At 50.3% G+C, this 19,901-nt stretch overlaps 1 protein-coding gene across 3 annotated transcripts in view; it reads left to right on the top strand.

The window, feature by feature from the left end:
* ADORA1 (adenosine A1 receptor) overlaps nucleotides 1–19,320 on the top strand; it is a 99,936-nt gene extending 80,616 nt beyond the window's left edge. For 2 of the 3 annotated variants that reach the window (XM_038379967.2, XM_038379968.2), the window contains exon 3: nucleotides 17,549–19,045. In XM_038379967.2, coding sequence (XP_038235895.1) covers nucleotides 17,549–18,248 — 700 coding nt within the window. In that variant the 3' untranslated portion in view covers nucleotides 18,249–19,045. Of the gene's footprint in view, nucleotides 1–17,548 lie in introns of all 3 variants that reach the window. The other variant, XM_043500475.1, reaches the window with a different exon arrangement.
* The last annotated feature ends 581 nt before the right edge of the window (nucleotides 19,321–19,901 follow it).

Consider the following 19,901-nt stretch of genomic DNA (forward strand, 5'->3'; position numbering starts at 1 on the left):
TGGAGAGGAAACCAAGCCAAGCCAGGCCATGGATGTGGCTACTCTGGACTAGCCAGTTAAACCTGGGCCCTGTCACGCTGCAAGTGGAGTGTTCCCAACTGACAACATGACCTGGCCCCAGAATTTTTTCCCAGACAGTTTGACCCATTTCTCCCCAGTCCCTGCACTGAGGCTGTGTCGGTGGAACTGGAGTCAGAGGGCTCGTGTTCCCTGGAGGGCCTGTTACTGGGGAAGTGGGGACACCAGATGCACCAGGAACCGGATGAGTTCGACTGGAAGCAGCTCAGCCACACGGATAGAACAGTGCACAGGGTTTCATACAGTCCCACTGGTTCCGTTTCACCTGCGGGCAGCCTTGCTCTTTGCAAATGACACACTCTGTGCTGTGATAACACTGGGAGCAGCGTTCTCATCCCCTTCATCTTCAAGCCTTAGGCAAAGTGATGGAGCAAGTGTTGAACAAAGTGAATTCGTGTCGATGGTTCCCTGTTTGTTGTCGCTCTCATTTATCCATCAGGGGAGACTGTTGGCCTTGCATGATGGGATTCACCTCGATTTGCTCGACCTTGTTCTGCTTGGTCTGGCTTTGAATCAATGCCGTATATCCGTGCGGGCAGCAATGCAAAGACAGCCAGGAGAACTTTCTAACATCCTCAGCAAGCTCTTCTTTGGCAACAGGCCCGTACAAGGGGCCAGAGTCCCTGCGTTGGTCCTTGTCACTCTCCGAGCCCAGAGCTGGGCAGGTGTAACTATGTAAGGAACAAGGAGAAGGCCTGGCAGGTTCCTCTCCATCCAGGCTATGAGGGCAGTGTGTGTGTCCTAATTCCTAGGGCTCTCCACTCTGAGCCATACAGGGGATGAGGAAATAGGCTTTCTGTATTAAGGACCTTAATACATGGTTCAGTGCTGACTTGAAAGCCTCTGCTGGAGACTGAAGGTCCTAGAGTAGGTCCAGCTGAACCTCCCTGGGCAATTGAGCCTGGGACAACCCTGCTCTGAGCCATATGTCATTGACAGCTGTGCAAACGGAATATGAAGTGCACCCAAATCAGAACAGAAAGGTTTGCACCATTGTGGACACATCTACACTATGGCAGCCTCACACACATTCCCAGAACACCGGACATTACTTCCGGAAGCAGAGTGGGCCGGCCCTCGCCGGCGTGACCTCTTATGCACAGAGCGTATGAGGTCACGCCCCACAAGGGATGCCATTTTGAGGAGTGCACTGCTTCACCCCCGCGGGCGTGACTCGTACGCACAGTGCGTGTGACGACATGCCACCGGAGCGGGGCACCATCTTTCAGAGCGCACTGCCCAGCCCCCAGCAGCATGACCTCACACAGATAGTCCTTTCCAGGTCATGCCAGAGGAGAAAGAGCGGTGCGCTCTTAAAAATGGTGTCGCCCTCCTAACTCTGGACAAAAGCACATCTGATTTTGTCACAGTACCAGACGAGGGAGAAACAACATCTCCAGCTCGAAGTGTAAGCATACCCTGTAAATGACACACAAGGTGCAAAGCTGGTGAAAAATCAGACCCCTGAAGCCTGAAAGCTGGAGCAGTTTGGGCATGTACCTTAAATATTGTAGGAATGGCTTCTTGTATGGAATATGAGTTCTGAAGTATCCTGTTTTCCTGGATTTTGTGCAGCTTTTGGTAGAACACTGGACTATCGGGTATAATGGGACATACAGAGCAATCAACACCGAAAAACTCCTGACCTGGTCCCCCTGTGCAGCCTTTGGTGCAGGACCCAACTCCAGTAGGCTTGCTCTGAGCATTACTGCTGGCTTGGGCCCCACAAGTGAGATAGGTGGGGAACACGTAGTTTGAGAATCCAGCTGGGATTCAATCAGGCCAGGACTACACACAGATATTGTATCAGTGTCAGTGTGCGTGTGTGTGTGTGACTTTTTATCAATATAGTGGCACTGTTACAACCCCTAGTGTTGGCTAGTGTAAATGTGATCATCCTGTAGGGGAATCATCTACACTGGTGTCAGTGCTTTTATACCCAGATAACTTCATCCGCCCCAGGGAAGCTGTCCAGCTTTTACTGTACAGGTATAGTTAAGGGATATAACTTCTATGTGTAGGCAAGATGCTTTGAAAATGTTACCCATTATGCCATCCAATTTACCCTGACTGGGCGCTTTCTGCAAAACTGTAATTTTCTTGCTCATCTTACGTTGCCTGCTCTCACTACAGTAGGGACAGATTCATGTACCGATTTATTCTTCAGCTGTCTTGGCCCATCTGCCTTTAATTGCTCTATAAATTCTCTCCCTCTCACACCTGCCTTTTCCTCCTCCCCTGGGCATAGTCATTTCCATACAGGTGTCCTGAAGGGTCATTCTCCTTCAATTGTCAGGCCTAAGCAAATGCAGCCGTCACATTTGCACTTTGCTTTCCCTGGACCCAGCTTCTCCCCCTCACTTTGGCAGGGCTGGAAGCACAGAACCCATCACATTTCTGCTGATTTTTTATTTTTTGCCATTGTTTGTTGTTTATCCAACGTTTAGTGCTTTTCTAACAATGATGCTAGTCAGATCGGACTCCACTCATTGAAACACTAAGAAAACACAAAAAGAAAAGGAGTACTTGTGGCACCTTAGAGACTAACAAATTTATTAGCGCATAAGCTTTCGTGAGCTACAGCTCACTTCATCGGATGCATTTGGTGGAAAAAAACAAATGCAGCCAAATGCATCCACCAAATGCATCCGATGAAGTGAGCTGTAGCTCACGAAAGCTTATGCTCTAATAAATTTGTTAGTCTCTAAGGTGCCACAAGTACTCCTTTTCTTTTTGCGAATACAGACTTACACGGCTGCTACTCTGAAACCTAAGAAAACACACAATCAGCAAGATGACAAGCTGAAAGGAAAAGTAAGGACTTGTCAATTTCTGCAACCTGATTTCTTTCCTCCTTGTATTCCTCTTCATCGCTGTCACTAGGACATTTCCACCAAAACTGGCCATCAGTGACTTCTGGGGCTCGTGAGCACTGCTGCCAGCAGAGCTACCAGTAAAGATCAGAGTGTCTTTGTTAATATAACACGCTATACTCCTGGCCCTGGAGATGCACCAAACTTGGATTGGCTTTGCTAGAATCGGTTTAAAAACAATTTATTTAAACCAGAATAAACCCAGGGTGGACACACAAAATCCTGGTTTCCAGTTGCTTTCAATTAGTTCAGCTTGTGTCTGTAAAGCCAGTGCAGCATCAGTGGGCAGTGCAGGACTAGGAGGCAGGATGTTGCTTGGTGTCCAGGTTTACACTGCAGTTAAAGGTGTGATAGCAGCAATGTGCAGATGGCGGCTTGGGTACAGAGGGCAGGCTGCTATCAATTTGCTGTGTTCACGATTCATATTTAGTAGCAACCACAGGGCATTCTTCTCCACTGGCTGCCCCTGCATGGGTAGATGTACTCGAGGTAGCTTTAATCTGGCTAGTTTGTAGGAGAAGGGAAGCTATGGCAGCCTGGACTAGCCACTTGAGCACATGCCCAGAGATCCTGAAAGACAGCAGCACTGCTCCCTTGTGCGTAGACAAGGCCGGAGAGCTTTTCTCTCTGGGGATCTCAAAGAGCCTCGCACACTCTGTGCAACAGAGATGGGGTTAAGGTAAGAGAAACCAGGTGAGCCCTTTCCCCCTCGACTGCTCTGGCTTACATCAGGGAGCAAGTTGGGCCCTGGACAGCCCACAAATCAAGGAGCTGCAAAAGAACTGAAAGCCACCTTTGCTGCAGCCCCCCGGAGCTGCTCGGATGCAGCCCGAGGTCAGGGCCTGTGATTTCAGGTTGCTTTTGTTAGTGCTCAAACGCCTGAATAAAGCGCTGAAGGGAAAGCTTTTGTGTTTAAGATTAAACAGCCAGGAGCCCCTCCATATCCAACAGAGTGGGGACGGTCAGGCTGACCTTCCTGGCACCGCTACGGCCTTGTCTATGCTAGTAAGTTGTACTGTGTTAACTCTCATGGTATAGCTAAAGTAGTACCACCACCCACCCCTACATCCTAGTGTGAGCTCACTTCTAAAGAAGCTTTATACTGGTATAGCAGTTCTGCAGGGGAAGGGCACATGTACTAGGATAAGGCACTGGTGTAACTGCGTCCATAGTAGACTTGGTCCTGGCATGACAAGACTGGTCAATAAAATCACACGCTAACTGACAGCGTTCTCCCAGTTGCCCTTTCGAGTGTAGGCCAGGCCTAAGGTACAAAAAAGGCAGGAGAAGAAACATTGTATGTGCGTGTGCCGGGTCCTTTCCTAGCCTCGTCACCCACCGCGATGAAACAAACAAGGGCTAAGACCCAAGTGGTGTTTGAATGACTTGCCCATAGTCACACAAGTCATCTGAGGCTGAAACAGGAGCCTGCTGTGCCAGGTGCTTTAACCACCAGTGGCCCTTTCACAGCGCTCTCAGGCATGATGGAGTTCCAGTCACAACAGTATCTAGAACGGCCCTGTTTGTTCATAGCCCTTCAGACCAGCTACTTGGAGCTGCTGGGAATGGGTCAAATTCAGAAGCAAATGTTTTGCTTTGGAGCAGAGAAGCCGTGGCAGCCAGGGGGCTCCTGCACACAGGTACATTGGGTGGACCCTGGATAACACCGAAGGTTCCTGGCAGGTGGAGGCTGACGGGAGACTTTCTGCGGAGAAGAGCAGTTTCCGTGACCAGCTAACCCCATCGCTTTTCTATCGCAGGTTGCACCGGGAGGTCAGTGCACATTACTGGCCCAATACACAGACTCCCGTTACCTTCAACGGGCTTTGGATCAGGCCTTGAAAAAAAAGGCACTGTGGCATTTACACAAAAGAAACGACACCTCTAATTGTATCTGTGGATGTTTCTGCTTCCCCGTGGCGCTGACTTGACTGCCTGGGAGCTATCCACTTAGTTGTGTTACTCCCACTGCCAGTCACGCCACTGAGCCCTGCTCACCACCCTGGACCTTGTGCAGCGCTTACACTGTCCGGGTTCACCCTGAGAGAAGGACCTGAGCCATTTCCGGGAGTTTCCATTCCACAGGTGAGACAGGAGGATTTAGAATCAAAAGCTGCAGAGGGGCTCAGCAGGATGGGTGTGGATAGACATCCCATGCCTACGGCCAGGAGGAGGCCACCCACCAGAGCAACAGGTGCTGTCTCAATACCATCCCCTGACCTGAAGCCTGGCAGAGATCCAGGATATTGGCAAAAAGAAAAGGAGTACGTGTGGCACCTTAGAGACTAACAAATTTATTAGAGCATAAGCTTTCGTGAGCTACAGCTCACTTCATCGGATGCATTTGGTGGAAAAAGCAGAGGAGAGATTTATATACACACACACACAGAGAACATGAAACAATGGGTTTATCATACACACTGTAAGGAGAGTGATCACTTAAGATGAGCCATCACCAGCAGCAGGGGGGGGAAGGAGGAAAACCTTTCATGGTGACAAGCAGGTAGGCTAATTCCAGCAGTTAACAAGAATATCAGAGGAACAGTGGGGGGTGGGGTGGGAGGGAGAAATACCATGGGGAAATAGTTTTACTTTGTGTAATGACTCATCCATTCCCAGTCTCTATTCAAGCCTAAGTTAATTGTATCCAGTTTGCAAATTAATTCCAATTCAGCAGTCTCTCGTTGGAGTCTGTTTTTGAAGCTTTTTTGTTGAAGTATAGCCACTCTTAGGTCTGTGATCGAGTGACCAGAGAGATTGAAGTGTTCTCCAACTGGTTTTTGAATGTTATAATTCTTGACGTCTGATTTGTGTCCATTCATTCTTTTACGTAGAGACTGTCCAGTTTGGCCAATGTACATGGCAGAGGGGCATTGCTGGCACATGATGGCATATATCACATTGGTAGATGCGCAGGTGAACGAGCCTCTGATAGTGTGGCTGATGTGATTAGGCCCTATGATGGTATCCCCTGAATAGATATGTGGACAGAGTTGGCAACGGGCTTTGTTGCAAGGATAGGTTCCTGGGTTAGTGGTTCTGTTGTGTGGTGTGTGGTTGCTGGTGAGTATTTGCTTCAGATTGGGGGGCTGTCTGTAAGCAAGGACTGGTCTGTCTCCCAAGATCTGAGAGAGCGATGGCTCGTCCTTCAGGATAGGTTGTAGATCCTTGATGATGCGTTGGAGAGGATCTACAACCTATCCTGAAGGACGAGCCATCGCTCTCTCAGATCTTGGGAGACAGACCAGTCCTTGCTTACAGACAGCCCCCCAATCTGAAGCAAATACTCACCAGCAACCACACACCACACAACAGAACCACTAACCCAGGAACCTATCCTTGCAACAAAGCCCGTTGCCAACTCTGTCCACATATCTATTCAGGGGATACCATCATAGGGCCTAATCACATCAGCCACACCATCAGAGGCTCGTTCACCTGCGCATCTACCAATGTGATATATGCCATCATGTGCCAGCAATGCCCCTCTGCCATGTACATTGGCCAAACTGGACAGTCTCTACGTAAAAGAATGAATGGACACAAATCAGACGTCAAGAATTATAACATTCAAAAACCAGTTGGAGAACACTTCAATCTCTCTGGTCACTCGATCACAGACCTAAGAGTGGCTATACTTCAACAAAAAAGCTTCAAAAACAGACTCCAACGAGAGACTGCTGAATTGGAATTAATTTGCAAACTGGATACAATTAACTTAGGCTTGAATAGAGACTGGGAATGGATGAGTCATTACACAAAGTAAAACTATTTCCCCATGGTATTTCTCCCTCCCACCCCACCCCCCACTGTTCCTCTGATATTCTTGTTAACTGCTGGAATTAGCCTACCTGCTTGTCACCATGAAAGGTTTTCCTCCTTCCCCCCCCTGCTGCTGGTGATGGCTCATCTTAAGTGATCACTCTCCTTACAGTGTGTATGATAAACCCATTGTTTCATGTTCTCTGTGTGTGTGTGTATATAAATCTCTCCTCTGCTTTTTCCACCAAATGCATCCGATGAAGTGAGCTGTAGCTCACGAAAGCTTATGCTCTAATAAATTTGTTAGTCTCTAAGGTGCCACACGTACTCCTTTTCTTTTTGCGAATACAGACTAACACGGCTGCTACTCTGAAACCAGGATATTGGCAGTTAGCACTGCAGACTGTTTGCTAGATTTCAATAAGCTTGCTTAGAAGAGGGAGCCTAGACGCGGGTATTTGCAAAGTCTAAGGTGAGGTTTCCACATGCTGTAGCGTAGGTGGTAGATTCCACTCATGGAAGATGCTGACGGTTCTTTAGAGGCAGGGTCCCAGCTATTCTCTGTTCTCCATACCACGCAGACATGCCTGGGGTCAGCGTCATAGCTTGTGGTCTGGGTTGCCATCAGTACATCCAGGACTCATTGCGTGACCGGGATGAATGCTTCAGAGGAGGGTGCTGTGCGTCTGGTCTTGCTCTCGGTGGCCCATGCAGCTGTCCCCGATGTAACAGATCTTCTCTACAAAGTGAGAAAACAGCGGGAGGTGCTGGACTCTGTGACTGAGTTTATGCAGAGTTCTGTGGGTTGTGTTTTTGCAGCCTGTCTGTTAGAGAAGTTGGAACTCTTCCCACCCTTCTTGGCAATGGTGTCAGTTCAGAGACTGTCTGAACTGGACTGTCTTGTCCATCCCGTCCTGAGTCCTGTAGCTATGCCAACCTAATCCCTGGATAACACACAGCTAGGATATAGAAGAATGCTTCCAGTGACATACCTGCTATTGCTAGGGGAGGTGGAGTTCTTACAGCTATGGAAAAACCCCTTCTATCACTGTAGTCTCTGTATACACTACAGGGTTACAGTCTCAGTGCCATAGCTACGCTGCTATAGCTACAGTGCCATAGCTAGGCTGCTATAGCGCTTGTACTGTAGACATGATCTTAGCAACTTGACCAGCATAATACAAAAAGTTTGTGGTAGGCCCAGGAATAGAATCAGATCTCTAAGACTGTGTCTACACGACAGAGCTTACAGTGGCACAGCTGTACCCATGAAGCTGCGCCACTGTCCTCTGTAGCATGGGTCACGGGTCACTTGGCATGGGTCACTGCTGGAGGATTCTCTGCTCCTTGAAGTCTTTAAACCACAATTTGAGGATTTCAATAGCTCAGACATAGGTGAGGTTTTTCGTAGGAGTGAGTGGGTGAGATTTTGTGGCCTGCATTGTGCAGGAGGTCAGACTAGATGATCAGAATGGTCCCTTCTGACCTTAGTATCTATGAATCTATGAATCTATGAATCAGTCAAGCTTGAGTTCTCTTCTTTCCTATGTTATCTGCCATAGGTCTGTAAGGGTGACTCCCTGGTTATAGAGCCCCTTCTGTGTCTGATCTGCAGGGGCTGGGAGTCTGTTACAGTCCCACCTGGTGAGGTAGCCTCTGGAGCTCAAGTTGTAGCAGCTCGTGCTTTTAGCTCTGGAGGTCCCTGGCTGCTAGCCGTGATGAGCGCTCTCATGTAGGGGGTTTCAGCCAGGATCAGAATGGTTGCTGCTCTCAGACATTTGAAATGAGTGACCTTGACCCAGAGGAAGTATTGACCTCTCTGGTGGTGTGTGCTGTGTACTCCTCAGTGCCTGACCCAGAGGGTGCGAGTCTGTTACAGCTCTAAGCTAGAGGGCTGGCTCATCAACTGTGAAGGTCCCTGAGTCAATCCCTGGGTCTGGCCAAGATGGCAGCCATCACACGAGCTCTCTAGAGCAGGGGCTGTGGTTTCTGGAGTTACAGAGTAAGGCCAGAAGGAACCAGCAGATCATCCAGCATGCCCTCCCGTGTATCACAGGACACCAGCCCCACCCAGCACCCACACACTAAACCACATAACTGAAATGAGACCGAAGTCTTACAGCCCATAAGAGACTAGACTATTGTGGGCCACAGGCAGAGAACAGGAGGGTCTGAGGTGCACCAGTGCCCGAAGCCCCTGCAATGGTAGAGAAATGATTACGTGAGAGAGACTCATATAATCCTGGCAAGTGACCTGCCCCACATGCTGCAGATAAGGTTGCCAGGCATCTGGTTTTTGACTAGAAGTCCAGTCAGTAGCGCAGTGGGGCTAAGGCAGGCTCCCTGCCCGGTTCCACATGGCTCCCGGAAGTGGCCGGCATGTCCCTGCAGCCTCTAGGCGCAGGGGCAATCAGGGAAGCTCCATGCACTGCCCCCGCCCCGAGTGCCGGCTCTGCAGATCCCACTGGCCATGGCTCCCATGGCCAATGGGAGCTGCGGGGACGCCGCCTGAAGGGATAGGCAGTGCGCACTGCACAGAGCCGCCTGCCTGTCCCTGCACCGCCGACTGGGAACCACCTGAGGTAAGTGCCGCCCAGCCAGAGCACCCAGCACCCCCTCCTACACCCCAACCACCTGCCTCACCCCTGACCCCCCTTCTGCACCCCAAACCCCTCATCCCCGGCCCCACCCCAGAGCCCACATCCCCAGCCAGAGCCCATGCCCCCTCCCGCACACCAACCCTCCTGCCCCAGCCCTGAGCTTGCTCCCGCACCCCTCGGCTCTAGCCCAGAGCCCTCTCCTGCACCCCAAACCCCTCATCCCCAGCCCCACTCCAGAGCTTGAACCCCCAGCCGGAACCCTCACCCCATCCCACATCCCAACCCCCTGCTCCAGCCTGGAGCCCCGTCCTGCATGCTGACCCCCTCGTTTCTGGTCCCACCCCAGAGCCCGCATCCCCAGCTGGAGCCCTCACCACCTCCTGCACCCCAACCCCCTGCCCCAGCCCAGTGAAAGCGAGTGAGGGTGGGGGAGAGCGAACAACAGAGGGAGGGGGGATGGAGTGAATAGAGGCGGGGGCTCGGAGAAGGGGCAGGGAGGGGGAAGGGCAAAGGTGTTTGGTTTTGTGTGATTAGAAAGTTGGCAACCTTAGCTGTGGAGGAAGGCAAAAAAAACCCAGGGTCCTGGCCGATCTGACCTGGGGGGAAATTTCTTGCCAACCCCACGTATGGCGATCAGTTAGACCCGGAGCATGTGAGCAAGAAACAGCCAGCCAAGGACCTGAGAGAGCAACTGCTCAGTGCCCACCACAGAGCCCTGGCGCACCTGGTCCTACATCCCATCTCCAGCTGGGGCCATCCCAGATGCTTAAGAGGAAGGAGATTTAAAAAACCAAAACCAGAACACATTGCGGGGGAGACATCGCTTTCTGACCCCTGCAAGTGGCTGGTTGAAACCTTGAAGCATGAGCTTGTAGGAACATGAGACACAGCCCTGGGCCCGGGGCTCACTTCCAGCGTACTTGGACTGCACTCAGTAACCTTTTGGGGGGCTGCCACCATAGAAATAAAGAACAGTGATAAATTAACAAGTTTCTTTTATGACTCCCTCTGGTGTTAAGTGATTATCTTCAGTCAGTGAGCAAGCCACTGGGAATAAATATCCAGCTTCAGCCTCATAAACGTTTATCTTTTTTACAACGTGTCCTTTAAACACTTCCTGGAGAAACAGCTGTTCTTCACAATTCTTCATAGTCCATGTCTCTGTGCAGCGGTCTTCAGGAGTCTGCAAGATCTGAAGCAAAGATAGGCAAGGGAAAAAGGAACAGAAACCTAAACTACCAAGGATCAAAGCTTTTTTGTCAGGGGGGTTTCCATGAGATCAGAAGCCATTCCGGCTTTTATTTCTGTGTAATCATAACTCAGATAAGCTGCATTTCAGTTGTACTTTCTCTTCCCCATTCACTTTGTCCAGCTTCATGTGATTAGCTGAGCCCTGTCTTCATTAGAGAACTTTTCACTAATTTATTTCCCTGGGGTTCTTACTGGAATAAGATATACCATTGTAAGAATTACTTTATTTGAGTCCAACGCACCTGCTTGGGCTACTTGGAAAATTATAGCTATTTTCTACACACAAAAAATCCAAAGAAACCAAAAACATTTGTTTCATGTGAAAATTTTCTCCAAAATTTTTAATTTTTTGTCCAAACAAAAGGGAAACATTTCATTTTGATTTGAATCTAAATGAATAATTGGGGGGGCAGTTTTGAGGGTATTTCCCCCCATCTCTCCCTCCCCCTCCTTTTTCCACTGGAAAAAGGAGGGGGAGGGGCCCAAAATCTGAAAATATTTTGTTTCAAATTAAACCCAAATGAAATGGAAAAATTCCAAATGACCTGGCCGTTTTCTGTAAAAACATTTGTACTGCTCAAAAAACATTTTTTGTAAAAAGAAAAAAACCCTTTTGGATGAAAATTACATGTCTTCTAGTTCCATTTGTGATTTTCCCTGGAGAATGGAATCATTATAGATAATACATGAGTACAAATTTCTCTAATGTGAACAGGGCCACGCTCAGCCACCAACTCCGACTTACAATAAGAGGCTGCTGCTGGAAATGGAATCAGGCTAAGCTTTAAAGCAGACATTGTTTTGAAAAAATACTGTAATTGTAACTTGAGTGTTGTGCTCTTCAGTGTGAATCTTCGCTGTCATGGTGATAGGTGGAGCTGAAAACCAAGAGAGAAGAAAACTCCATTAGCACAATGATGAGAGAAGGGGGATGTAATAAAAGTGTAAATTCATAGAGTTGGAGGCCAGAAGGGACCATTACATCAGCTAGTCTTGCTTCCTGCATAACACAGGCCATTAAATTTCACCCAGTTATCTCTGTATTGAGTCCAATAACATGTGTCTAGCTAAAAGAGAAGGAGGATTTGTGGCACCTTAGAGACTAACAAATTTATTTGAGCATAAGCTTTCGTGAGCTACATCTCACTTCATCAGATGCATTTGATCTGTAACTCACGAAAGCTTATGCTCAAATAAATTTGTTAGTTTCTAAGGTGCCACAAGTCCTCCTTTTCTTTTTGCGAATACACACTAACACGGCTGCTACTCTGAAACCTGTCTAGCTAAAGTCTCTCTTCTAAAAAGGCTCTAGTCTGGATCTGAAGACATCAAGAGATGGAGAATCTGCCACTTCCCTGGGGAGTTTGTTCCAAGGGTCAATCATCCTCACAATTAAACAATTGTCTCTGATTTCTAATTTGAATCAGTCTGGTTTTAACTCCCAGCCATCTTTCCTTGTTCTGCCTTTCTCCACTTCTAAACATGAGGCATAACAATAATGAATGTATTTGCCATTAATGTGATTTTTCGAGCACCTGAACAAGTGTTGGGTACCACATAAACCCACAGTCCTGCCCTGAGGAGGACTAATTTCAGCATGACATAAATGAAGGTAAAAACAGTCCTGGATATGGATGAAGGACAGAGGAGGATGAGGGTCCATTCACACGCCGATGGTCCTTCACTTTCCATGGGCTCCGTGGCTGGAGTTGAGTGTTGGGTGGGATTTCAGTGAGGTGAGGGAGTGGCGTGGAGATGGAAGAAGACAAAAGGGGTACCCAGGGGGCATTGGCAGAGCAGAGAGGGCTTGAGGGGATGACATAAAAGGGGATGACACCTTTCTATCCGTCAGAGTTTTATGCTGCTGCCCATCACCATAGGATCTGGGCACCTTCCATGTAAAATAGCCAAGTCCCTAGTGGACTTTCTGGAATCTCTGAGGCTTCTCTGTTTTCAGGATCAATCCTTGGAGTAGGATGTTTGGTTTTGATTTGGTTAGGTGTTATTAATTCCACTATTTAACTTTGTTTATTTATCCGGATAAGTCAGGGGTTCGGTAGAAGGGGGTACCTGGGTGGGGTGTGTCGTTCTTATGGGGGAAAAAACCTGTACTGCCTCCAGCCTCACACAGTAGTGCCTCCCAAGTGACCTCACACTAGTGCTGTTCTAAGCCCTTCTCCCAATGTCGCTGACTCCTCCTGCCTCTTCTTGCATGCTCTTCGGGAGGCATGCTCACCATTATCCATGCTATAACATGTCATTCTCAGGCACAAAGCAATAATGGTAACAAAGGGCAGGGAAGCGTGTACAAACACCGACGCTCAGGCATGCGCATGCCTATGCACGTGTGCACACAGACACAGAAACATGTACAGTCTGATCCCATCTCTGACATAGACCACTGCTGACAGTTTTGTATTCCCGCCCAATAAGCACTGGACATGGCCGTGGAGAGGAGCTGTCTGAGGGTCCCTGAGCCAGGGGTCTGTTCTCCCCCAGTGTAATTTAGGGAGGGGTGCTATATGGCTTGTGAAATTGTCGAGTACTGGGAACTGAATTGTGTGCGAGTGCAGAGACAGAGGAGCAGACAGGATGGCGGGTGACATGCAGATGCGTAGCCATTACAAATGCCCGAGACGGATCGGACAGGTTATGTGGAGAGCTGATGGTGGCTTTAGGACAGGATGTATGTGGGGTGGGAGGAGGGGTTGAAGGTAGGATTCTGGGAGGGTTGGGTGGGGGTAGTGATGGGGCAATGGGTACACTCTGTGTGTAGTCAGGGGAGATGGTGTGCAAGGACTATAAGGGACCTGTGTGAGTGTGGGGCTGCAGGCAGGAGAAGGTGTATGGTGGGGTGTCTCCCTGGGGCATAGGTAGTGTGCGTGGCGGGGTCTTTGTGTTGGTGGGGGTGGAGAGGCCGTGTATGATCTATGTGTGTTACCAGGTAGGGAGGGCGCTGAGGGTGTCGCCCATGGGATGTGGGATGTGGAGGGGATCGTTGTAGCAAGCTGTGCGTGATGTGGCTGGGCCGTGTGGGGAAGTGGGGCGGGGCGGGCACTGGGAGGATGTAGTGGAGTACAGGGGGGACCATGGGGCTGTGGTGGGTGTTATTTGCATTACCATAGCCCATAAAAACTCCCTGTCATGGCCCCATCCCCGTTGTGCCAGGCGCTGTTCAAACACAGAACAAAACAAAAGCCCCCATCACAAGGAGCTTCCAGTCTAAGTAGAAGACAAGACACCAAGTGGATACAGACATACTAGGGAGCACAAGGAATGGGGATTGGTGGTGTTGGGGTAAGAAGGGGTGGGTGTCTGTGCGTGCAGCCAGGGTGCATGCTGTGCTCACCATTACAAGGGGGACTCTGGGGGGGTGGAGGCCTATCGCTTCTGGGCAGCGCTGGCTTGCACACACCCTGGAGCTTGGCAGGGTGATTATCATTTCCAGCAGGCTGAAGTGCCCTGGTGCAGGTGGGGAAGGCAAGTTCCCTGCAGCCCCCGCAACGCCCTCCCTCCTCTGGGATACTATGCCCGCCAGATGGCCACTGGTTAGTGGAAAGTGGGTGTGACACAGCCAAAGCTCCCTTTCACAGACACGCTCTCCGCTGGGGTTCAAATGCACAAGCTGTAAACATCTAAAAAGAAAAGGAGGACTTGTGGCACCTTAGAGACTAACAAATTTATTTGAGCATAAGCTTTCGTAAGCTACAGCTCACTTGAAGTGAGCTGTAGCTCACGAAAGCTTATGCTCAAATAAATTTGTTAGTCTCTAAGGTGCCACGAGTCCTCCTTTTCTTTTTGCGAATACAGACTCACACGGCTGCTACTCTGAAACCTGTAAATATCTAGGATCTCAACAGGAGAGGGCAGAGATGCTGTCTGAGCAGCTCGAGCCCAGAAAGGGCTCTTCACCAGGGGCCTCTGGGCACTGGAGATAGATTCCTCAGACCGAGACAGCACCAATCCCTGCTGTAAAATGCAGTACACAGAGGCGATGGATGCATCGCGCCCTCTGCCCACCCCCCGCCCTCCGCTCTCCGCACTGGCCCAGCTCCCCAACTACCTCCAGCCCCCCAATGCCCACAGCAGATTCAAGCAGCTCCATTCTCTGAGCTATGAGATACAGCCCCTTCCCACCATTCCCTCCCCACAAAGTGACGCTGCTCTGAGGGGCCTGCACCAAGGATTGGTACGGAGCTTGCTCTGCTCCCACTCAACTCACCGGGAGCCTGTGCACCCCACTTCCAGCAAATCCACTAACATTCAGAAATGGGAGCTGCAGCCCGTTGGACTGGGGGTTCCCAGTGGCTCGCTCCTAGCCATGCGAGGGCCGGAGAGAATAGCTGCCTATGGGCATGGCTTTAGGTAAGTCTGTGTGAGTGGGGTTGAAACCGCTCAGTTATCATTCCCCTTTCCCCTGAGTTTGGCGCCACTGGACTTAGGGTGGCGAAGGCACTGGCCTTCACAGGCGGAGGGGTACAAGAAATATTGTACTGCCCAATGGCAGTATTTAAACATCAGTAAAATATGTGGCATATACAGGGCATGTCCCACCCCGCTCCCCCTGAGGGGCTCCCCCTTCCAGCCCCCTGTCTAGTTCCCTGGAGGAGCTCTCTATCCCAGCTTCACTGCCCCTCCAGTCCATTGCCCTTCCAGGGGCTCCCCATCCTCCAGAGTTCTCTCTAGCCCTGGAGGTTCCTGCCTCCCATCGCTCCGAGTGAGGAATATCCCCCTTTTCCCTGTTCTGTCCAAATTCACAGGACCACCCCGAGTAGAGAGCGATGCCGCCCAAGCTCCCCTGTGCTTGCCACCAGCCAGCCCTTCCTTGTCTCCTCTACTCCCAGGGTCCCTGCCTCGCTGTTCATGCCACACGGCGCCTTTCTCCTGAGTCACCCGCTGCTGCCCAGAGGCTGCTCCCTTTCCGGAGTATAAATCAGAAATTCAGAACACAGGCTCAGCTCACAAGGGGAACAGTGAGCAATTCTCAGGCCAGCCGTCCTTCCCGTGGGAGCCAGCCTGCCCCTCCGGTTGATGGGAATCATTTCCCAGACGAGGTGGTTAGCAGGGGAAACAAATGGGGACTGACTGCAGCAAACCCTTCTCTGATGGTAGATACATCAGAGCATGCTTATGGTTACTGAATAATTTATGCTCGGTGCTCTAATGAGCTTGGCAGCCTTTCCTTCCGCACCTCCCTTCCTCACACTGCTCTGGGGGACCATGACACACTCCAGTAGGCTCACTCCACCCTCTGACATCCTGCGTATTAGGACAGCAAAAGTCCAGACAGCTGACATTCAAGGTGCCCTGCAATGGGTTTGAGCCCTTACTTTGCTTACTCGTGTATAAAACCCCATGAAGTGATGGGGTGGTACCGCTCCTTTCGGTTTGGTTTTTGCATCAGAGCTACTGAGCTTGTCTCCTCGTTTTTTCTTGGGAGACTCTCTGGAGACCTGGCAGGGTTATGATACCACCAGCACCACAGAAGTGAACCCTGAGCAATAGGTGAGGGAGGGAGGTTTAGTCCGACTACTACATTCCAATTTGTTGGTGTTCACACCTATCTAATTGAAATGCCCAACAAACAGTTGGTAGAAAGGCATTCTTGGTTAAAGTTTCAACACCTCCATCCTTTCAGTTAAGCGCTAATAAAATTTTTGCTCCTCACCTCTACACCCTCCCTGGAGATTTTTTTGCAAAAGCAGGGAAGGTAAGACTTGCTGTTCTGATGGTAAAACTTTTGTTGGGGGTGGGGGGTGAAATAAAACCTTCCAGGCTTTATTTATTGGTCTTGATGATATTTTTCAAAGGGGAACAACCCCAGAAGGTTTTCCTGTGGCAGGTGGGTGCGTTGGAGAGTTGAACAGTGCAGAGCACCACCTAAGACTAGACGATGCTCTGTCTCTCCTGCTCCTTAGCTCAGGCCTCAGAGAAGGCAGGCCTGGTCCTCAGGAACTGACACATTAGGAAACGAAAAAGCTCTTGCCCAGAAGCTTCTCTTACTGGTGGGGGGTGGGGGGGGGCGGAATCGATTTCTCCTCCAGCCACCAGCTGGTACGGGAGGAAGCTTTTTGCTGATTGCTGTCTCGGTGTCAGGACTCTTTTCTGTGGGGCTTCCCAGGCCACTCCACTCCAGCTGAACACAGCCGTACAGAGCTAGAGAGCGCCCTTGGGCAGAGCCCCAGAAAGCCAGAAAGTCATTCTGCTGGACACGCTGACTTTGCTGTGTCAGTGTCCCCCAATATTTATGCCACACAGCGATGCAAAATAACATCAGGCTATCGTGCTGTGGTGACAGTCCTGGCCCTTTAAAATCCCTCCTGACTGCCAGGAAGGGGATAACTTTGTCACAGGATCTCAGGACCCAGCCCTGCACCTTGTGTGTCATTTGCACGTGTGCAAAGTGAGTGTGAAATGCTCCCACTGGTGGTAGGGGCGTGTTCTGCTTCCACCCACTGCTAACTTGGCTGGACTGTGAACCGGTAACCTAGAAGTGAATGGGCCATAGCAATTCTCTGACCCCCTACCCTCTTTGGGCTTAAAACTGTCTCTGGCCTCTGTGGTCAATGTAAAACTGCTGTAAGACCAGATTAAGTCCCCATTCCTTTCTCTGCCCCCACAAAGTCTCACCCCCTTAGCGCAGGAGCTTTCTCCTCTCCAGCCTCTGACCAGCCTGCCTGTGCCTCTCTGCCTCTCTATTTCATCTCAGCTCCTTGATCCATGCACCCCTCCCGGTGCACCCCCACCAACCTCCTCAGGCATTCACTCTATGGGTGATGCTGAGGCCAGATTTTCCAAAGAGCTCAGTATCCCACATGCGCCCATCATGGGCTCTTCTGCAGATGGGGCCACTTGTTTGGGTGACTCCGTGGGAGCTGCTCTCTCAAAATCCCCTTTTGCTGCAGGGCATGGAGCTAAGAAGTGACCCAAGCTGTGATTTCACCTGTACCTAACTCCGCGTGGTGTTTTCTGTCTCCTCCACAGGTACAAGAGTGTAATGACACCCAAACGAGCAGCTGCAGCCATTGCTTGCTGCTGGATCGTTTCCCTGCTCGTGGGACTGACCCCCATGTTTGGCTGGAACAACCTGAACAAGATGAGGAGGACTCAGGAGGCGAACGCCAGCCACACGGCTTTCATCATCAGGTGCCAGTTCGAGAACGTCATCAGCATGGAGTACATGGTCTATTTCAACTTCTTTGTCTGGGTGCTGCCTCCCTTGTTGCTGATGCTCATCATCTACCTGGAGGTCTTCAAACTGATCCGCAAGCAGCTCGACAAGAAGGTCTCATCCAACTCATCGGATCCTCAGAAATATTACGGGAAGGAGCTGAAGATCGCCAAGTCCTTGGCACTGGTCCTCTTCCTGTTTGCACTGAGCTGGATCCCACTGCACACGCTCAACTGCATCACCTTGTTTTGCCCGTCCTGCCAGACTCCCAGCATCCTGACATACATCGCTATTTTCCTGACTCACGGCAACTCGGCCATGAACCCCATCGTCTACGCCTTCCGGATCAAAAAATTCAGGACCACGTTCCTGCAAATCTGGCACCAGTACATCTGCTGTGAAACCGATAAGAACACTAACAACCTGGACAACAATGAGCTAGGCAACTGGCCGCTAGAGAGAGCAGGGACTGTCCCAGATATGCCGTACCTTGATTTACAAAAGTCCCTTTAATGTCCAAAGAGCAAACTTGGCTTCACCCCTTCCACATGCACACAATTGTAAATGACTGGTAGGGAAGGGGGAAGCAATGGCCCAGGAGACTTGAGATGGTCAGACTAAGCCGACGTTTACCTGAGCTAGCATAGGGCATTATTTATTCAAAGCCATTGTACTGTTCTGATATTGTAGCCTGCACTGTTCTTATTTTATTTTTTTTAGGGTGAAGTGTATCTAGGTATTCAAAGGGGAATTGTACAGACAAGGATGTGATTTATCTTTAACTCAAATAAAAAAGAAAGACAGCAGCTCTGCAGCATTACGGATGGGTTCTCGCTCCCGGGGTCTCACTGCAGTGCTCGCTCTTAGAACTGGGACAGCCAGAGGCTGCTCAAATCAAAAAGGGATATGAGACGGGAGAGGGGCACAGAGTGGGACAATGGGTGTTGTAAATGAGGTTGTAAATGTCCCCATGTCCCTCTCTCCTAAATCTCCCATAAGGATTCCTGTGACACCGAGGGGGGGAGAGTGGTGCATCATGGGAGATGTAGTCCTACCAGGGAGTCCAGCCTGTAATGGAGAATGGGAGCATAAGGCACCCAAACTATTACTCCCATGAGGCATCGTGGCACCATGTTGAATAGAAACATGTCAAAATTTGACCAAATTATTTTGCTGAAAAGTTAATTTTCTGAGGGGAAAAACCCTTATTTTCCAACCAGATTTACGTTGATGACATGAGGGCTAAGTTTGCCCAAGTCTAGCAGGTCAGGCATCCGGATTTTAGCCGGACTGTTCTCTTTTTGGAAAGGTTTGTCCCTGTCCAGTACCAGTCATGGCTCTGCCCCCGGCAGAATGACCTCATATGCATGATGCATGCAAGGTCACAATGGCTCATGTCAGGTCATGGCAGTAGGGTTATGCCCAGTATTCTGGGAATGTGTCAGAGGCCACCCTGTCGTGCCCGCACTATAGTTTCCACTGGTGGAGTTGGGACACCTGAAACTCCCAGTGCAGATGCTCAGCCGGGGACTCTGGGGATGAGTCCTTGGGGACTACAAATAGGTGGTCTCTCTGTCTACACTGAACCCACAACTTGCTTCTAGACAGGCCTCCGATGTGGAGCCTAGCCCAGACCTTAACAGTGCATCATAACCAGGCTAAGACAGAGCCTGACGGGACACAGGGCTACTTTTAGCTGCAGCTTCTCTCGCTCGTGCCTTGGCGTGCTTGCAGAGCCAGAGGCCTTCCCGAGGTAAGTGAGGTTGGCTTCCTCAGGTTCATTAGCCTGAGTTGATTGCTCTGGAAGCTCTGGAGCCAGATGGCGCCTGTATGTAGATGCCACAATGATGTTAATACACAGACAGCCTTAGCCAGCGCTGCCAGGTTAACGACATAGCAGGCCATGATCTCTGGACTGGCAGATATTCAGGCTGCCCTTTAGAGACACTGGCCAGAGCAAAAGCCATCTGCCCCCAGACTCCATTGTGGTAGAAGCTTGTATCATGGGGGCTGCAGCCTCTTTGTTCACATGCTCTGAGTTGTGAGTCACTGATCTGCACACTGAGCTCCCCTAGAAAGTCTTCCACCCGAGGGAAAGCGTGTGCCCCGGAGCTGCAACCTCCCCAACCCAGGAAGGCGGGCGGCATGGCCCCAGCTCCCTGGAAC

The sequence above is a fragment of the Dermochelys coriacea genome, chromosome 21 (genome assembly GCF_009764565.3).
Source record: "Dermochelys coriacea isolate rDerCor1 chromosome 21, rDerCor1.pri.v4, whole genome shotgun sequence".
Lineage (NCBI taxonomy): Eukaryota > Metazoa > Chordata > Testudines > Dermochelyidae > Dermochelys > Dermochelys coriacea.